The sequence below is a fragment of the Triplophysa dalaica genome, chromosome 4, assembly GCF_015846415.1.
Source record: "Triplophysa dalaica isolate WHDGS20190420 chromosome 4, ASM1584641v1, whole genome shotgun sequence".
Classification (NCBI taxonomy): domain Eukaryota; kingdom Metazoa; phylum Chordata; class Actinopteri; order Cypriniformes; family Nemacheilidae; genus Triplophysa; species Triplophysa dalaica.
In genome coordinates this window covers 20,575,887-20,597,259 of record NC_079545.1, presented here as the reverse complement: position 1 = coordinate 20,597,259, position 21,373 = coordinate 20,575,887, and the positions used below count along the sequence as shown (strand labels likewise).

The 21,373-nt window shown below is 35.9% G+C and overlaps 1 protein-coding gene across 2 annotated transcripts; it reads left to right on the top strand.

Annotated features, from left to right (window-relative positions):
* The first annotated feature begins 2,660 nt into the window (after positions 1 to 2,660).
* ncs1a (neuronal calcium sensor 1a) lies at positions 2,661 to 20,401 on the top strand. Of its 2 annotated transcripts, none has more exons than XM_056745962.1 (8): positions 2,661 to 3,179; positions 8,422 to 8,446; positions 12,175 to 12,313; positions 12,955 to 13,033; positions 13,308 to 13,396; positions 14,113 to 14,190; positions 14,855 to 14,965; positions 20,289 to 20,401. In XM_056745962.1, exons 1-7 carry the CDS (start codon positions 3,116 to 3,118, stop codon positions 14,951 to 14,953), a joined length of 573 nt encoding a protein of 190 aa, XP_056601940.1. In that variant the 5' UTR covers positions 2,661 to 3,115; the 3' UTR covers positions 14,954 to 14,965; positions 20,289 to 20,401. The 2 variants fall into 2 exon arrangements, with proteins under 2 accessions (XP_056601940.1, XP_056601939.1); XM_056745961.1 differs by lacking the exon at positions 20,289 to 20,401 and adding an exon at positions 16,319 to 18,823.
* Positions 20,402 to 21,373: the final 972 nt, after the last annotated feature.

Sequence of the window (21,373 nt, the reverse complement as noted above, 5' to 3'; positions counted from 1 at the left end):
AAACTTAAAAATATAACAAACTCTTTTAAACCTCAAAGATAAATGAACATTAAGCACAAACAAGTCTTTATCTTTACTGTAAACCACTTTTCTGCCTAAATGTCAAAATTAACTGCCTAAATGCAGTCTTATGCAAAGTATGCTGGGAACTGAAAATCCCCCTCAAACTGTCTTGTTATATTAACTTTTTTATTTTAAGTAAACTCAACAATAGGTCCAATTATATAGGGTTTTGCGTTTTACTCAATAATATGAAATTGACCAGTCAAACACTTGTTAAGTTAAGCCGAGAGTACTAAACTTTTAAATAACTTCATTAACTACCGTTAATGAAGTTACTAGTATTCTTTATGTACTGTGAACAAGGATGGGTTTGGTTTAGTAAAACTAATAACAGTGACAGTTCCTTTTTGAGTATGAGTGTAATTGAGTGAATGAAAGCAGGATTAGATAGCATGACCCTGCATGACACTATTGCTCAGGGTGAATAATGCCTATTAAAGATTAGTTGTCTAGCTCAAAACAGTGCAACATCATAGACGGTGTAATAGTTGGAGGGTTGTTTAAAACAAAGCAAATATATTTCCACAAATTAAAGAAAAAAATGTTTGTTTGTACGTGTAATTTCATGCAAAGATTGTACATTTTTCACCATAAATTGTACATGCAGTCTATAAGCATAAGCAATATGACCTTTTTTGACTTGCATCCTTGGCAAGCTCACTGAATCTGTCTGCAAGGGAACATCTGCTAAATTTATCCTTCATATTAGATTGTGTCCGTGTCAAGGACAAATGACATTAAATAAGATATGATGTGACAATCCCATATAAGCTTTATGAGTAATGCTTGAAATCTTTGATTTAGGACATGAAGTCTTCTCATTCCTCACATCTTGGAAAGTGTCCTGATATTATTGTAGGTTGTGCCAAGAAAGCTTCACCAGCAAAAAAGGTTTGCCATGTCCCTCTTGTAACATTTAGTCAGAAGGAAAGAATCATGCATTGTTTCTTAAGCTGTTGCCAAATATAATATAACTCATTTTAAAATGTGGTAATAGCAATATCAGAGGCTTGCCACAGTATGTCATCTTGTAAGCTGCAGTTAGAAATATCTGTTCAAAGTTTACAAGATACTCAAAAGTGTCCAGGCAAATTTTCAGCCTGTTCCCTTCTGCGCATTACCCAATGAGTCAATCCGTAAAAATCTCTCTCTCTCTTTCTCTCTCTCGCTCTCTCTCTCTCTCTCTCTCTCTCTCCACACACTATTTATAAACCTCTTTCACCTTCAAAACGATTTTTGTCTCCATTGGGTGATTTTTACAGAATGTTCTGTTGTGGGTGACATTCAGCAAACTACTTGGCAATACAGTCTTGGTTTTCATATCCTATTATATTAATATTTATATTCATGACGCAAGTATGTTCATAGCACAATGTTAAAAACAATCACGATACAAACTTGGTACTTAAAATACGAATAACTACAAGCTTCTTGGAGCATAGAGTTTACAAGATGGAACAAATTTATTTTGCTACAAGGTCGTTGTTCCTGATGTCTTTATTATTATTTTGTTTCTTAATTAGGTCAGAAGGTTGTCTAGCAGGTGATGCTGTTAGCAAAGGCCTTTGGGGGTTTTATGGAGCACACTGAAGCTGACTCAGCAGGATGCTCTTCTGTTTCTGCCTTCTTTATTTGGAGGCCAAAAGCAAACATTTGCTCCTATGTCTGAACTCTTTAGCATTGCTCGAATCAAACTTCCCCTGAGGAGTGAACTGGCCTGAACTTGGCCATCGGATTACAACCATGGCTATGTCAGTATCCTCTAGTCACTTTGCCTTTACTCTAAAGAGCTACAATAATGTCATCCACAATCCTATTCTGCAATTATCCATTTATAGATATTCAGTAGTGGCCAAAAGTGATGTCCGGCTTTTGACAGTTGACATCTTCATTATTTAAATGTCTTATTAAAGAATTATACAATTGTTGTATGTATTTTGCATTGGTGTGTTTGTATAAACTGAAGCTTAGCTTTGAGATGAATTCAAGAAAGCTTAGCAAAAAATGTATAGCTTAAGAAACTTTGGATAAAAGTGTCTGCTAAATGCATTAATGTACATATTCAATACATACTTATTTTCTCTGAACATATTCTATGTTATTTTTTCTTATATTAGAACAAAACTCAAATACCCTGATATATATATATATATATATATATATATATATTGCCAAATAATCTTCTTCCATAAATACCTTAAAGGTTTAGTATTTTGTCCATTTTAAATCATATTTTGATGGTTGCATCTAAACTGAGGTGACCATAATATAAATATCGGCCAAATATTGTACTTTAATATCAATTAAAATGATAAATTATAGTAAATTATTTATTTACTCAATACTTGTTTCCCTTAAAAACTTGATTTATAAAAATATTTATTTTTACTAGGCTATACATTTTTCAGGAAATTATAACAGACATTAACCAAACTGAGGGTTAGGTTCAATCGCTTTTTTAATCCAAATAATGAAGAAAAGCCAGAATTGATTTAGGGGCAAGTGGATATTTCCATGCAAAAGCACTGGAGGTGTGGCTTCTGTTGTCAAGGGCAACAGCATAGCGTGGTGACAACACACACCCGCACCCTCCCACACACACGCTCTCACAGAGAGAGCCAACGAACGCGTCTGCATGTCTCACTCGCTCAGTGAATCAATTCCATTTCCAGCAGATCAAGCTCGACAGCAGTGAGCACCTGAATGAACGGGTCTCTCCTTGGCTTGAACGCTGATCACAACCTCTGAATCTCTGAGAGAAACGCATCGACTGACTGGAGTACTGAAGGAGAGAGGAGGAGGGACACTGGTTAACAGATTAAAGGACAACTCTGTGATCACATTGCTTCGGTGTCATTTCCTCCGCTCAGTTATTTGTTTCTTCTGTCAGAGACTGCTGTGGTTTGGGGAGAAGGCAGAACGGGTGTGTTGGTCCCCCCCTCTTCTCTTCTTTCTCTCTCTGTCAGTCTCCCTGTCTTTAAATGTAAGTGGAAGGTGGGTTTGAGGGGAGTGATTAAAGGAGTGGGGATAAACGTTGCGGCCAGCTGTAGAAATGGGAAAATCCAACAGCAAACTCAAGCCGGAAGTCGTGGAAGATCTGTGCAGAAAGACCTACTGTGAGTACTGATGCTGTTTGACTAGTTATACTCTAAAAACCTTGGTTAATTGCATGTTATTAATAACTCAGTATTATTGTCTCTTCTTCAAGTATTCAGAAACAGACCTCTTACTGTATTTGCCATGTTTTCTGAAAAATATTTATAATTCACTAATTTATTCAAGTCTACATAGTTACAGATTGAAATGTATTGTGAGACCGCACTTTTCTGTGTGTTTGTTGTATAATTCATGCAATGTTTGTTGGGTCCCTCTACTTCAACCGAGTGGACCGTTAAGCATTTCTTGTCTGGCTTCATTGTTCTCCATTACCAATCATATAATCATCATTAAGTGTGTTTTGACTTGTATCTCTAATGTTAGAAGGAATTTGAACAGCTGCCAGCAACTGTCGCGTCAAGTAAATAAGGTGGACGGCCAAATGCTAATTGTGTAATGCTAAACGCCCCCCAAGGTGGAGAAAATCTATGAGTATTATCAATTTGTTAAAAACAGGCTTTAAATTGGATTGCGGAAAATGAGAATAGGCAATGAAACCTAATGCTGAGTATTAATCAGGAATGAAATAGGTGGAGCTTAATTTAGAGATTGAGAAGAATGGTCTTTGTTTCAGTTGACATGTGACACAATGACAGATTGTTCATGTCAGGAATTGTAACAAATTTGTAAACATAGTTGCTTTAGTAATACTATTTATCCCATTGCTTGTGAACCTAATATAAAACACTTTAGATCTGTCATTTGATTTTTTTAAATATTTATGTCAACAACCCATGCGAATGCAAAACTTGGCTAACATTCAACCAAGTTCACCACTTAACATGGATTTCAGGCAGCAGTCAACCGTTCATGTTTAATGAGCATCTTTAAAGGTTAGGCTCTGTTCTCAACAGGGGGTAAAGAAGGCCTGTCATTTTCAGCTTCTTCTAGCTCGACGCGTAGTGTACATAGACAAGGGCTGCTATCAATAAAATACAAGCTCATGTAGGTTACCATACACATTTGTTATCCCTTTGAATTTGATTGAAGGCACTCGGTCCATTTTAATTTCTTTCTAGGCTTTAGGGCAGGCCATATGGTCAAGCCAAATTCTGTCTCTCACCTGTTAAAAAAGTTATGCATAAATGTTTTACACTGAAGAATTTCATGCTTAAAATGAGTTTACATCATATTCAGTATTCATGTAGAAAATCTAAGAACCGAGGCTTTAGTAATGCAGCCTATATGCATATCAGGGGAAAATAAAATTCTTTCATTATTTACCCTAATGTTGTAACATTTAAAGAAGTCATATGACACTGCTAAAACGAATATTATCATTTGTTTTAGATGTAATGCAAAGTGTATAAACAATTTAATGTTCGAAACGCTGTATTTTCCACATACCGTGCATGCTTGTATCTCCTCTTTGCCTGCTTCTCTAAGACGTTCAGATTTTTTATAAAGCTCATCGCTCTGAAAAGCGATGTGTGCTATGATTGGCCAGTCAACCTGTGCTTAGTGATTGGTCGAACACTGCAAGCGTGTGACGGAAATGTAACTCCTCTTAACGTATTTGGAAGCAATTGTACTGACAGGTACGCCCACCTTACTTGCGTATACATTTGGGCGGTTTTAGTCTAATCATACCACGAACTGACTTAGGTTTGGGTTATTTTTGGGTTGTGGTTACATGAGGCGTTTCAGGCCAGTCTGGGTGTGGATTCGCTTTTAGATAGAATGCATCTTTTGTTCTGACACTTTTATTTATGCAATTTTTCGTGTCTAATAGATGCATGGGCAACTTCTATCACCCAAAAACATATAGGTCATATAGGTCATATAGGTCATATAGGTATTAAACAACATAAGGATGAGTAAATGATGACAGAAGTTTCTTTCTTGGGTGAATGGACCATTTCAGTAGTCTAATGAGTCACAAAGTATTGATTGTGTTTTGTTATATAATAAAGCGACTTTATTAATGATAATGAGAGTGCTAAATTGTATCCTGTGTCATAAATCAAAAGATACACAGTTTGACTTTGGTGTTGATGAAAGGGTGCTTGAGCCTACTGATGAATCTATGGGGTTATGTAAGAGAAAACAGCCGGGAAACACTAATCTAGAGATTCTTTTTATTCCATTGCTAAATTTTCTGTCTTTGATTCCTCCCACGATGAGGCAGTAAACACATAATTAAATTAAGACAAATGTAGAAGTCATTTGCTTTCTAGTTATCACAATAAACAGCATTCAAACACACATATGGACCTGTACTCATGTAGCAAGTCTTCCATCAGGAGAAAATATACCTACACAATGAGAAAACACTGACATATTTGTATTGCAGTAATAGCTTTATGCACACACATTAACAACCAAGCTGTCATCAGCCATTAAGTAACAGACCTTGTTTCCTTTATTTTATCTCCTTATGTTCTAACATGCCTCAACATTCTTTCTCCCTCTCTCTCCCTCTCTTTCTCTCTCTTTCCCTATCTTTCTTTACTAGATACCTCCACCTCAGATCTATCTCTCATCCCCCCTCTCACGTCCAGAAATGTAACCTTGCACTTTCAATAAATTCTTTATCTAGTGGGTGACCGTCAAATGTCTACCTCAATGGCATGTGTGGGCAATCTGACATCCATTTTCTCACAATGTGGTCTCACACACCCACAGGCTGTCTGTTATGGGGATTTTTTCTGAAGAGGGTCAAGCATTGTGTTTATCTTTGTAGTCATTGACATCTCTGTAAGCCACAACAACCCCTGGTTGTGTACTTTACATTGAGTCTGCAAAAGGTGTGTGTCAGACAGATTGAAATTGATTAACATCTAAATACAAATGGTCAGTCACGTTGCTATTACATATCCTCTGGCCCTCTGGTTTGATGCCCTGTAGTGAAGGGTCTATGTTGATTTCCTCAACACACACATAACCTCCACAGGAGGTTAAACAGTAAATCCTGCCAAACGAAATTATTCAATCTGATTTAGTCATTTATTATACTTATATTATTTATTTTCCTTTTTTAAACAATTGCCTGGAATAGATGTTTAATACTATACTACTGGGACCTTAACATTTGTCTGTCTGATTTCTCCTACATAAAGTCATCTCCTCTCACCTGTGACTCGACCACATACTCCTTTGCCATCACGTTGAGTTTATGTCCACAAATAGCTTTAATCAAATCTGACAGCACCAGAGTAAGGGAGCAATATAACAGTTGTTGAGAAAGATAGAAAAGTCAGAAAGTGGGCCACCTGGCAGGGTATGCCGTTATTTAAGGAATCAGCCGGGTAATGGAGTTTGATAAGGTGTTTCTATTAAAGGATTGACTCAATTTCTTTTACTTTAATCTTAATAAATTGGGGTTAATAAAACAAGATGTAGATGTAAAGATTAGGTCTGAGAAACATGGCCTCCCTCCAAGATATCCCTTACGCGAAGAAAGCATATTTCCTTAATATTCAAATTCAGTATATGAAATCAGTTTATATATATATATATATATATATGTGATAATATATTGAATAACGCATAAGGAACTAACCCTATAAAAACTAGAAGCACTTGGTTATATGGAAATGCATTATTTAATATATTGCATTATATTTTCCAGTAAATTGCCATATGTTCATTTCTAGACATTGTGATTGATGTGGTGGTGTATGGGATTTTTGTTAGTTAGCCTAATTTCCCGCTGCATGTACTTCTGCTTAGTTCAATTGGTAGGCTTATAGCAGTTTGATAGCTGTCGCGGGTGTCAGTAGCAGCAGTGGAGCAGTTGTCTTGGGGAAACGTAAAGGAGAGCAACCAATTTGTCTGGTGCGTTTCCTCTGCCAGCAGGATTCAGTGCACAAATATGGTATATGGTAGGGTTCAGTTGTCCAGAGTTGGAAGTTTTTCATACTGTATTTATTTGCATCATACGTATCTCTAATGTACCTGAGGCTCTGTGTTAGACAGTGAGGAGAAGGAAGGAATTTTTAGAATAATTCAATAGCCCAGAATCAGTACTGTACGTGTCAATACATCATTCTATAATCGGTTCTATAAATGAGACTTTAAATGTCTCTGACAGGGGTTGGGTGGATCACCCAGAGTGCAATTACACACATTACTGGGTTATACTGTTTTATTTGCTTGTTTGCTGCTGGCTCCCTCCTGAATGTGTTATGAGTTTTGCTGAAAAGTCTAAGTGAGATCCACAAATTGTGTTTTACCATGTGAAATGGTTTAATGTATTGACAACAGACTGCACAATTAGCTAAATTAACTGAGAACCTTGTTCAGCTAATGGGTTTTAGTGTTTTAGCAATCAAGAAAAACTGTAATAATTCTCTTTCACCTTAATCAAAATCAGAGAAATGTTGATCTTTGAAAAAAATTAAATGAACGGTGTAAATCAATCTCTTCATATCGTCCTCCCCCATTTCGTTCTGCTCTACCTTTTGCTGTACATGGATGCAGACGGCTGACCTTAGTAATGAGTACACTTCTATCCCAGACAAAGAGCCTTCTGTGTGTGTGTGTGTGTGCGTGTGTGTGTGTGTGTGTGTGTCTGTGAGAGAGAGAGAAAGAGAGAGAGAGAGAGAGAGAGAGAGAGAGAAATGCAGGAAACACAGCTGAACAATACTCAACAGCATAGTGTTTAGATGGAAACTGGGAATAGAATGTGAACACAAAATGCTGTGGCAGAGCCTAGACTGAATTCAAATAATAATGGGTCATAAAATTTTGACCCATTCAACATATAAAGAAACTGAATATGCCGATGCTATATACATTGTGTTCTCCTTTGGAATTACTACCACGGCTTGTATATTTCTCCTTTGTCAATCGCTTTTGTAAAGAGTGTGTGCAAAATGAATATATACTGTAAGTAGAAATACTACAGTATTCATCCACAGTACCAATATGTGTAAATGTTTGTCAAAAAGCTGTCTGTGATGTTCAGAGGCTGTCAAATGTAATGACAATGCAGTGCCTGATGTTAGCTGTGTTGACATGGCTGTCTGCCTCTAAGCTGCGAGAGACAGCCACAGAAGCTCTCCTGTCAGCCTTCCACGGTTTTTATTTCTCCACTTATTCAGAAGAACAATGACGTCGGTTATCTGAGGGTGGAATTAAAAATTATTCTCTAGCGAGATTAGATGTTCACTGTTTCTCCTCATTTTCAAACACGTTTAACTAACATCTGTAGCTTGTCCAGAGTCTAACTGCTGTAACTGCTGTTTTTTTTTTCTGCAGTCACGGAAAAAGAAGTTCAGCAGTGGTAAGTTTGCTTTTTATTTTCTTCTCTTTACATCTTACCTTTTCAGGAAATGTTGGCGTATTTCTAGGAAATATATTTTATGAGCTTTATGTTGCTTGGCTAATGAGTTTAATGAAAAGATTTGTTTACATACAAAAATAAATACAGAATACATTTCATTCATTCTTGACTGCCCCGTCCAACTGTGTCACATATCACCTGCAATCTCATTGAAAGTCATATAGTTCACTTGCATAAATGCAGAAATTGTCAACCCTCATTGAAACTGAATGAATTTGAACAATTTCTTTGTCACTGCAAACTGCTTTCAATAACAACTTTAAACTTAGGCAAAAGCCGCTATCAATAATTTGCATAGGAAGTGGGCTAACTGAACACAAATCGTAATCCTATTACATAGTGCCAACGGAGCTGCAGAATCAGTTAGGATTGAGCTACATCACCTAATAAATATCCATGAGGTAAGATCATAAGAGTTGTGTGTCCCCAATTTTCATATTTCGTCAAATCATCTTATAGTCATGAAATTCCAACAAAGACCTCCCTTTTAAAACAAAAAAACCATACGGCAGAAGCAGATATTCTCATTGCCATCCTTCTCTGTAACTATGGACACAGCGTACGCTGTATTTTTATATCCATCCGAGTTCTGGCAAAGACTATCTGCTTCAGTAGATAAATATAAATAAATGGGGTTTGAGTGGTACAGTTTTGTACACGTTCTCTTGTTTACCTGCTTGTTTTGCTTGTTATTATGGGCAGCTTGCCGCAACAAACTCTGCCAGAACCACTCAACCACACAGACTGACTCATTTTGTGATGATGTTCATTTTTTAGATGTTTTTCAGCTACATCATAGTGGAATTTCGCAGCATGTTTACCGACAACTTTTTGGTTATGTTCCTCATTCTCCACCGTTCTTAATTTTTTACTCCATACGTTAACAGCTATTCTCCTCCTGGCTGCTCTAAGTCTCCCATGTCAGATGGGGAATGGTTGACTCTAGGCAGGGTGCCCAGTAAGGAAAGAGAGAAAGATGAGTAGAGAGATAGAGAGAGCAACAAAAGGACAGAAAAAAAGAAAGTGAACCACAATGTAAAAACAAATAAGAAAACCAGGTACTCAGTAGAATAATAAAATAACAGATAAATTAGATTAGTGATTCAGATGCAATTTGGAGGCAATCGAATACAAGAGAAATGTGAATGTGTGAAAAAGAGTCCAAAAGGGAGATATCTACTTTCCTGACATTTACAAAGGTACAGCATTCACTGACCCATACGAATCTTGTGTGACAGTTCAATCTGACTAGAGGGGCCAATAGACTCCCACATGTCTGATACTAACACTGACAGCTGAGATTCTGCACTGTACTTTGTAGAAACTATTCCCTGGTATCACACAAGAGATTCTGCTGCATGTGGAAGTATGATCGGTTTGTCATTTGAATTTGGAGACAGCTCTGTTAAAGACAATACTGTACTGGTGTGCTGAAGGTGGTGTCCTTAGAGCACAGCATTGTGCTGATCAGATCAGTAGGCAGCAAGTGTAGACATGCCTGGCAGTAACACACGCAGAGAGAGAGTGAGGTACACGCCACTTTTCTGTTTCTCTGATGATAGAATCACGTTGTTTGCTGACACAAAAAGTAGACTTGCTTTATCAAGCACCCACAAGAGAAAGCCTAAATAGAATTTCAATGTCTTCCTTCTTTTTTTACAAAGAGGAAACAGTATATCAAATACATTATGGAGGAGCTATGTTTCTTTTTTGCAGTAGATACTAACTATGTACAGAGGCTAAGGGACAGATTTACCAACAGCTTGCAGCAATGCAATCACGCCTCTTTTGGTGTAAAAAAACTACTGTCTGAATTAACTAAAGACATGCTGTGACAATTTCACAGCTGTTTTTGTGACCCCAACCATACTGCATAGGAGTTTCCTCTTCAGATGCATTGATTTCATAAAGTTTATTTAATGCCCAAAAAAGCATGTTGTAACCCCTGCACTAAATTTGTGCTGCCCAAAGTAGATTGCGTTGGTCATTATGGGAATGAGATATTGCGCCTGTGTTTTTTAATGTGGACCTTGTTAGTAATCACCCACAGAAATGTCCAATCCCATCTGTGCTGCTTTGAAATTGTAAATTGTAATTGTGCTATTTTAACACTGTTTAGTAAATCTGGTACAAAGTTTCTTCTTTTTTAAGTTATTCTTGACTTATTCATATTGATATTGTGTTAAATCTTGTTCTAAACTTTATTGAACAAGTTGTTTTTGACTTTTGAAATTATTAATGATTCTTACACAATGTGGAATGATATACAGTGGTTTAGTAATAGTCCAATGAATATACAATTCATAGTCAAACACTAGATTAAGTGTGTGGATTATGTGTTGGGATTTTAGATGCAGTGTTGATTTGTTTTCATTTCTGACCAACTAGTGTCACAAAATGTAAAATGGGTTTTCCACAACACTACCACATATGTCACTGGATGGAAAAACAGACAGGGCTCCCCCAAACCTACACTGTAAAACCCCCCCACTTTTTTTACAGTTTTTAATCATTTTCCTTTTATTCTATTGTTTTTTTTACAAGAATTTCACTGTTATTTAAAAAATATATATATATATTTGAAAATACGTTAAAAAACGTAAATTTAAACATGAAAAGAAAACTGAATTTTTGATAAATCAATTTGATAATTATTCGGTATGAGCATAGTATGCTTTGTGATACGTGTAACATAAGTTTCATAAATATTCATAAATATTTCCTTGATAACAGTCAGTTAGATGTATAATTTATTTTGCACATATGGCCGTGACAAATTCTTTCACCAAGCTGTCGTGCATTAGCATTTCTTGAAAAAAAACGTACTTTGTTTGCACAGCAGGCTCTTTTGATGAGCCAATGAACAATTATCTAATGAAGTGTTTTTAAGAGCATATGCTGCAGATCTGTTATGATAGAACAGTATCGGTCATCAGTGATAACCATCTCTGATAACTAGTAAAACAAAGCAAAACTAGTATGCTTCAGAAATGGGGTCATAAATGCTGAATGAAAATTCAAACTAGTGTGCCTGGAAAATATTTTGCGATTGAGGATTGACATGCCTTTTAATATCCTGTTCACCCATTTTACCCTTTGGCCCGAATTGCTCGGAAATGCTCCACAGTGATAGTCTTCAGATGTGTCAGGAATCAATTTGTATACAGAAAACAATTGAAGTGTTGTTTTTTAAATTGCGAGATAGTGTTACAATTTTTCTTTTTCTTAGAATACCCAGACCACATGTTCTATAACACTGTTGGCAGTGCATTTTTGTGCTTGCAGTGTGCAACAGACTCCGTTACAGGACGTTATCTACTGGAGGGAACATTTTCATAATTTCTCTTTGTAAAGGGAAATAAGTTGACTATTTGGTATTGGAATGTGTGCATTTTCATATTTATACCATAATGAACTTGTTTCCACTGTACCACCCCTACACTTTCAAAGTTTTAAAACTGTTTAATTATTAAAAGTTGTTTAGGATTTATTCATAATGATATTGAATAATGGTATTTATTTTTCTATGCTATATGAAAAACTTTGAGTTACATTTCATGTATGAAAAGTGCTATGCACATATGTTTAATTTTATTATTATGAAATACTCCTTCTGTCTTCTCTAACTGTTATGTTGTTTCATTTTTCCTCTCCTCTCTGTGTGGCAGGTATAAAGGTTTTATTAAAGACTGCCCCAGCGGTCAGCTGGACGCAGCTGGATTTCAAAAGATCTACAAACAGTTCTTCCCTTTTGGAGACCCCACGAAATTTGCCACCTTTGTTTTTAATGTCTTTGATGAAAATAAGGTAACAAGAAACAGAAATAGTGAAGTCAATAAACAATAAGAACTGATTTATCGCCCTGTTGCATTCCACCAAGAAATGCAATATTTTCATTTGTTAACTTCTTACTCAATTCGTAAATATCTGCGCCACTAATCTCTCTCAGACGGGATTTTTGGCTGGATAGCAGAAAACTGTGTGTAAACACTCTGTTCACCTCTATTTACAATAGCATTATCCTGCTTGTTTCTATTTTAAAATTCTGCAGATTTTGAAGATGGTTTATTAGTTCATTTTTGGTTGATCAATATCATGCCCTATAACTACATCAGATGTTTTAAGGTTCTCAGTGGGACTGTCTAGTCACATCTTTCCACACACTTAAGCAGCAAAGTCAAAATCACATTTTCTCCTTAATAAAACCTTCTGTAAGGTGTGAAACTTTGATATGATAACAGCATTGGCTCCCTCATTGCTTCCAATTTAATTGCAGTTATTTTGCTTTGTCACTCTGCAGTCCTTTGCCATCTTTGATGTCTCTTCAATGTCAATCTGAGGCTGAAACAGTATAAAATCAAGTCCTTATATTACGATTTTGTCTAAAGCAAAACTGCACGTGTATTCACTGGGAATGACTTTGACAATGTTTATGTTCTTTTTTTCAGGATGGACGAATTGAGTTCGCCGAGTTCATTCAAGCACTGTCTGTCACATCAAGAGGAACACTGGATGAGAAACTCAGATGTAAGGCATGGAGATTTTTCACAATTTCCTAATGTCAATAGAACCAGAAAACTTATCTGTATCGTTCTTTTATCAGTTAGCCTACATAAGTGATAATACTCTACAAGAGAATCCCACAAGATCTTCTGAATAAATCTGCTGCTCCATCAATTGATTTGATGATGAATAATGAAAAGATACGCATATTATAATAAACTATAGGGAAACAGTTATCGGATTGAGAATGCTCAGAGAGAGAATTTTTTAATGTATTTGCTTGTCGTTGCTGCAACAGGGGCTTTTAAACTTTATGATCTTGATAATGATGGTCACATAACCCGAGATGAGATGCTGAACATCGTGGATGCCATCTACCAAATGGTGGTGAGTAAATTGTTTCTTGGTGAACCGTAACTCTCTTGAGTTAATGAAAGTGCTTTCTTGCATGGCTAACGTGGATTTGATTCCAAGCATAAACCTTGAAAATTGATTATGAGGGTCCATCAGACTGATAAAGAAATTGAGGTGACTGGACTGAAAAATTATCGAAAACAACCGTTGAGTTTAAGGGATTGTTCCCCCAAAAATGTTTAAAACCTGTATACATTTCTGTTAAACACAAAGAAAGATATTTGGAAGAACTTTAGCAATTTTCACTTCTGGATATCATCCACTACCATAATAGAAAACAATATTGTATATTTTTGGTCTGTTGAACACACAATTAGATATTTTGATGAATTTAGGAAAGCAAACAGTTCTGGGGCACATTTGACTACCATTCAATTTTTCTTACTATGATGTCTCAGAACTGAAAATTGATAACATTCTTCCAATGTCCTTCTCTTTGTTCATCAGAACAAAGTATTTTATACAATCCATGAAATTACATGAGGGTAAGTAAATGATGACAGAATTTTTATTTTTGGTGAACTATTCGTTTAAATTAACTTAGACCATGAAAACAACCCAGAATAAGTTAACCTATAACCAAACGGTTATGTTTGTCTTTATTTAACACTAATGTTAAAACAACATAGCGTTTGAATGTCTCGTTGAATCTACGTCTCAGGAATTAATGTCTTGTATACGTTTTGCAGGGAAACACAGTGGAACTTCCTGAGGAGGAAAACACGCCAGAGAAAAGAGTCGTCCGCATCTTTGCTATGATGGATAAGGTGAAGTCTCCAACTGTACTAATTTGCTGTTTATATATTTATTTATTGTCTTCACTTGTCTTGTTTTGTATGCACTTAGCAGTAATTTATATGGTAAAATACTTTTTACTGCCAAAGTTGAGCGTGTGTACTTTCCCCCATCCTCTTCACACAAGAGCGTAGTTTTGCTGTCTATTTAAATATCAAAGCAAAATTTACACGAATCGGATGAGGTCCTATTCATCACAAAAGCTTGGCTGACTTTCTCCGCACCTCTCAGTCGCGTCTTTTAGTGAATCTGTGATAACACGCATAGAAATTTCTGTTATGATTTTACAACAATTTCCTGTGAGTTTCCTTTTAGCATGACTACATATTCATATCTGAATACACGGTCTGCTGTGATTTTCAGAAAAGCTGTCTTTCAAAAGGCACTAGAAACACAGAAGGCACGTCACATCAAAGACGTAAAATTGAAGCTCCCTTGCAGTAGTCTAGTGGCCTTCGGAAAGCTTTGATAAAAAGAGCCTTTGAAAGGAAAAGCAGCTCTAAAGAGAAACAAGACGTTTTTATTCATCAACCGCACTGCTTCTACCTTATTCCCCACCAGTAACCGTGTCGACAGAATTCTGTGTGCGGTTGAAAACAGTGGTTGTGAATAATCGTCTTTCATTGTTGTAACCAGAATGCAGATGGAATGCTGACCCTCCAGGAGTTTCAGGAGGGCTCGAAAGCAGACCCCTCTATTGTACAGGCACTCTCCCTTTATGATGGCCTTGTGTAGACACATCTCAAAGTGAGTATATTCCGCTTTTTCAACTGAAATGCAAGAGCAGAATAATATTTTGTTTTTTTCAATGGAAAATGTATCTTTCTAATTAAAGATCCAGTACGGATTATACAACGTTGTCTCATTTAGTAAATACTCGTGAACAAAGTAATGAAACCGTTTCACATTTATTTAACTGTTTGAAAAGCAGGGATACACCGATAGGATTTTTTGAGCCGATACCGATTTTAACAAACACCTGTCGTCCGATTCCGATATTGATCAATTGCATACAGTCTACACAATATTGGATAGTTTTTTTACATTCAATTAATTTTACTGAGCTGATTGGATCATTTATCATTTTATGAGAGGCACAAGTGTAAATGTTCCTAAATGTAAGTTAAGATAAAAATACAATAAGACAACATGAGAATCTTCAAAGGGGATTATTGCTATCAAATATTTATTTTGTTTCAAACTTTAACTCAAATCTGACTTAAATCGAACATTTCTATAATTAATTTAAATAAAGTATGTGCTGTTACTATTTACAGTAATTATTTTGCTCAGAGAAAAACATTGGATATTTAGACATCCAACTCATTACGTCCATGCAGTTAATTAATAAACTAGGGACCTACGAAATCCGTTTATTTTTTCCTTAATTCTGTTTATTTTTTCCCAAATTCCATTTTCATTATTCTGGATTTTTTGTTGTTGTTCCGGTGTACAACTATGCTAATATGAACCAGCATCTTACATGTTATGTTTTTCTTTTGCTGTTTTAAGTCTTTTACATTTAATTACTAGTTTTGTCAATTTTTAGTAGCAGTTTTGTCATGTGTTATGACTTTAATTTTGACGGCTTGCCGCAAAGTTTGACAGCAGCTTCTCTCAAATGAAATGGTAAATTCCGCCTAAGGTAACGTCTGTTAGAGCAGCGCTAATTCAGTTTGTGTGTTTGTGTCCACCAGAGGCTAAAAAGTCCACTTCAGTACACAAAACCACACCACTCATTCACACGCAGAACACGCAAATTGCATATTTAAATAGCAGCTGAATAATTATAAGCGATATTCATTGCACAATTTGAATTTTATAAGCTAGTCAGTGCTTCTCTCTGGTGTGTTTGCTACTTTCCGTCCGTGTTTTCTACTTTACATCTGTGTTTTCCACATCACGGAAATCATAGGGCCCTAATAAACTAAATTAATCCAAAATCGGCTGATTAATATCGGCGGCCGATACATCTGTGCATACCCACTTTAAAGTGTAAATCTGTGCTTTTGTTTGTTTAAATGTCCTGATAGAACTTTATGGTATATGACATTAAGAAATTCATTATTCAACTGTACCTTCAATCCTATCTTCATTTAGGTAATTACAACAATCCATTAATGTCATTCTGGTGACGCTGTGAGAGTAAAGCGGACCTGTCATGTAGAATCCTGCAAACTCTTGGAGTTGCCGCAACAGAAGTGCATTGTCAGTGCTGTCTTGAGAGTGGATCGGCTGTCAATCCCTCATATCCACTGTCACTGGAAATCTGATCAAAACAATGTGAACACTCCTTTTGAAAAGAGTGTAAGGCCCCAATGAGATGAATTTGGCCTTTTGTTGAAGTAATGAAGGACAATTTTAATAGACAGAGACTGACAAAAAGTACCTATTAAAGGGCACATACCTCAGTGTTAATAAATGTTCATCTAAAATATTTTCAGCACCAGTAAACAAGCTCCATATATTGCTTTGGTCTTTGTCATGATAGGATGGACCCAGCTGGTAATTTGGTCTATCTTTCACTGCAAGATTAACAAAGAGAAAGTGCTACATCATTTGATCGTTGTTGGCTTTGCCATTAAAGGGATAGTTCACCCTTATTTAATCTCATACCTGTATAAATTACTTTGTTATGATGAACACAGTGAAAGATATTTGGAAGAATGTAAGTAATTTTCTGTTACGTGCAGTGTTCGAATTGTGTCGAAGCTCTTGGGGGGTCCCCTAACCAGAGAAATGTATATCAATCCTGCTGTTATTTTTCTATTTTGCATTTTACGCATATTTATTCACAAAAACAAATTTCTTAAGATTTAGCCTGTTTGATGGCATGTCTTGCTGAGTTTTAGCATTTTGCTAAATCTCTTAAATTTATTGATAACAGTAAGATAATTTTTTTCCAAAATATATAATAACATTTTTCTTACCACTTCAGATTTTCCTTTCCTTTATTTATTTTCTTGTCCTTTGATTCTTGTTCTTTATATTACTGTAACGGAGTGCTGCTCCTTTTTTTGGAATATTAAAACAACAATTCATTGCAACCAGTGAGGGAGAGGACGTGTCAAAGTCAATAGTGGCTGTCTGTAGGCTACTGTGCTCCCAAACCAGCATCAGTAGCATTTGAGCCTTTTAAACATGATTCATCTCTTGATAATGCAGATCAAGTATATGTAAATAATCCATATGAACCAATTAAGAATAAGAAAAAGAAATGTAAGTCCTTTGGGCGAAAGCAGAAGGGTATCGTCAAAATCAGAGATTATGTTTGCTGAACGGAGCGCAAAATAATCTCTTGGGAATGCAACAGTTTTCTCAAGACAAATATTCTTTGGGAAACACAAAAGTTTTGCAAAGCAACGCGATGTTCTTGGGGAGAGCAAAAGATAAAACATTTTTCGGAATTTTTCCACCACAACTATGTCCCATTAGTTGCTTAGTAACACGTCACATGTAAGACAACAACGTTCATAAAGGAAGACTTGTTTATCAAAATTATAGTTACTGTTAAGTTTAAGAAAAACTTTCAATATATCCGCACACTCCATGGTCTCAGTGCGACATCTCTTTACATATCTTCATCGAACACTGTGTGGCGCTTATGAGGGGTCCCTTAAGGCTTATGAGAGGTCCGGGACCACCCCAGCCCCCCCTCACTTCGAACTCTGGTTCCGGGACATCATTGACTATAGTAGGAGGAATGAAATGGTAGTCAAAGGTGCCTCAGAACTCTTTGTTTTCCTAAATTCCTCATACTATCGTGGTGGATGATGTCCCAGAACTGAAAATTGCTAGCATTCTTCCAAATATCTTTATCTGTGTTCATTGGAACAAAGAAATGTAAACCGGTTTGAAACAACCTGAGGGTGAGAAAATTATGAAAGATTTTTCATTTTTGGATGAACTATCCCTTGAGCAACATGCTATGGTTGAATTAATTTATATATTTTTATGTAAGCTAACAAACTTCTACAATAAACAAAACAATCTTAAGATCTTATGAAATACATGCTTATGTTGAGAATAGTAATGACATTCCTGCCTTCAGAGTCATTAAACTGTATTATAACTGTATTATACCTAGTTAAGACTATATCTCTACCCCATGTAATGTAAAATGGATTTATCAAATGAAAGTGCTGTGTGTGCGCCTATGTATAGTGATTCAACACATGCAAACACATAGGTGTTGTTTGTGTTGAACCTTTGGCTTGTTTGAATGAATGAGATTTATTTATTTCTAAAAGCAGCTCCAGTCAGCAGCAATGTACAGTTCTAGTATGTTTGTTTTCCAGTTTTTATGTTTATGGTTAAACGCACCCTGCTTGAACATTAAAAAACCTTTTTAAGTGTGATATTTCATAGATTATTCTTTCTAATATGGTCATCTGGATATGTTACAAGCTCGTTGCCAGTGGATTAAATATTGTGCATAAAATTCTACAGTACATCATGCAGTAATGTTTTTAAGAAAATGTCTTTCGGTCTGGTTAGGGTGTGTGGGGGATTGTTGATTAGTTTAAGGGTCTGTTTTTCTTTGGGATATTCAGTGTAACAAAAAGTCACCTTTTTGTAATAAAAAATAGGCTATAGATGATTAAATATTTGTGTGTAGACATTAATGTGTTTTGTTAGGCCTAACTCTTATGGTACTAAAGGTTGTATTTACATTTTTGGGCAACAACATTTTTCAAAGCTGCTCTGTTGTGTTTATGTAGAAACTCAATTTTCGGTCAAACGTATGTTCAATTGAAATTGTCTTAAATTTCCTGCTTATTAATTCTAATCATTAATTAGAATCACATCACCGTCACATCACCCCTTCAAACAAAACCAGAGAAATGGGAATGCAGCATGAAAGGATTCCAGTTACTACAAATGGAGATGCAAAGGTTTAGTGGCTGGCGGACAGACCTTCACTGCTTGCATAACACAATGGAACATTTAGTATTATCCAATAATGAGTACAATTTGATTCATGGAAAATATCAGTCTTATGAAAAAGACAAGCTGGGGAATAAAATGAAAAACGTTGCCCGTAAAATCAATAGAGTATATGATTGATATACGATGAAACATTTTTGCATCTGTGTGACATATTGCAATGTGTAGGTATGATGACAGTAACCACTCGCGGCGAACATTCTGTCTCAAAAATGTGGTACTAAAATGCGTATGTTATTCAATATCTACTCCTGGTCACCTGGTGGGAGTATGTTTTTTCTGGGTAACTACATCGAGTGCAAGCCCCTGAAGCGTTGGACACTTTGGGATATATCAGCCCTATGTGATTTCACGTCACCGCGGCTTTCAGAAAATTTGCCTTGCGTTCAACCGGTCGGTGGGCTTCATATAAGCTTTGGACACTAATGAAAGGTACATGGTCATAAATACACAGCTTTTATCTTGTTACTGACGAAATTCCATCGAAATCCATGTTGGAGAAAGAATTTAACTAAATCGCAGAAATTGGGTAGTAACATTTGTGGCGGGTAGATTAGCGAATATACTTAAAAAAAAAACATCGTCTATATTTAACTCCTTCTGACTGTGTTTTTCTTGACATTATTACTGATGCTATGTAGTTTAATATGTATATCATTTTTTTTTTGACATACGTGTAGCCTGTAACTCTGTCTAAATGAATAGGCTGAGAACACTTGATAGGACAGTAGGCCTGGGCAAGTGCAATGTGGATATGACAAAGTAAACAAGCATAATATTATTTAGGTCTTTTTTTGCATTTTTTCAACCTCTAGCTGAATATTGCAAATCTATGCACATAATTTAAAAGTGGCATTGGATGAATGTGATCAAAAAGTTATGCTTGTTGTCTGTTAATTTTGTTTACTCTTTTATCCAAAGTATCCTGCAACACATAAACAATGTTGATTAGAACATTTTATGTCCAACTTTCTTTAATCATGTAGATAATGTAGACTTATAAACATGTAAATTGATTATCCGTGTTTATAAGGCTTCTAGTGCTGCTTATGTTAGAGAAATTCAGTGTTAATCAATGTATGTACAGTTGAGGGGCCTAATAATTGATGTTATGTCTTTACAGCTAATTATGAAAAGGAGAAAGGGGCCCAACACAGCCAGATCTAGCCAGACAGGACCTCCTGGAGAGAATGAATATTTGATGTGTACCTGTATGAATATGAATTAACAATTAATAGTGATGTGTATTGTCGTTTTCTCTTGTATTTTGAAAATAAATGTTTATGAATATGAATGAACGCTTATTAATTATAATTGTTTTCAGTGAGGAACCATGGGTCTGATGCCCTTTCTACCTAAAACAGTACATTTTCATCATTTCATTTGAAAGAATGAGCAAAATTCAACCTTCTATTCAAATTTGATGCAAAATCTGATAAAATAAGGAAGTTACAAGCAAAAACGTGTGAATAATAAGCATTTTCGGTCACACGACTTCTTTTGTAGTTAATGTTAACTATTTTACTATATTCCTCGGTATTATAAATATCATAACTTTCGCAATCCTCAACTGATTTTCACAATTCAGGTGTCGTCGTAAAGGGAATTTTCAGCTCTGTCTAGTCATGTGATCCATTTTGAGCTTAGGGGTGTTTGGAAATTTTGTCATCATACCTACAATGTGTATCCAAAGCATTAAATTCATACCCAATACCATTTAAAAAAAGCCAGGACTGATAACATGATACTAGAGCTTTGGGAAGCTCATAGTTTCACTGGCATTCGTGCATTAATATGGGACCTACAGACACTAGACCCCAAATGTCCAACTAGTGCAATTCACCCCATATGCTGTATCCTAAAATATAACATTGCCCTATTCGTTTCTCTTACCCTCGTAAGTTTGTTTTGGTCAGAATTTTTCTACCATGCAATAGCAATGAACGTGGTCTAAACGTTTCAATCTTAAAAGTTACAAAACATCGCTCTTCTGTTAACCATTCCCTGAATTTCTCAGTTAGTTGGAACAGTGTGCTCCCTACTGGCCATGTGACCACATCTTGCACCTTATTAAAAAAAAATATTCAGGCTTAAGCATCAAATTGGGTTGATGCCTTTTGACCACGCTATTTTTGTACACGACATTTATTAAAAGTGCAAAAATATGTTTCAGATCACGTTAAGCTTTGAAAAGTGACAGCTTGCGGA

Coding starts and splice junctions, on each gene's coding strand:
- ncs1a (XM_056745962.1), top strand. CDS start 3,116: ATGGGAAAATCCAACAGCAAACTCAAGCCGGAAGTCGTGGAAGATCTG. Junction 3,180..8,421: donor TCTGTGCAGAAAGACCTACT/GTGAGTACTGAT, acceptor TTTTTTCTGCAG/TCACGGAAAAAGAAGTTCAG. Junction 12,314..12,954: donor ATGTCTTTGATGAAAATAAG/GTAACAAGAAAC, acceptor TCTTTTTTTCAG/GATGGACGAATTGAGTTCGC.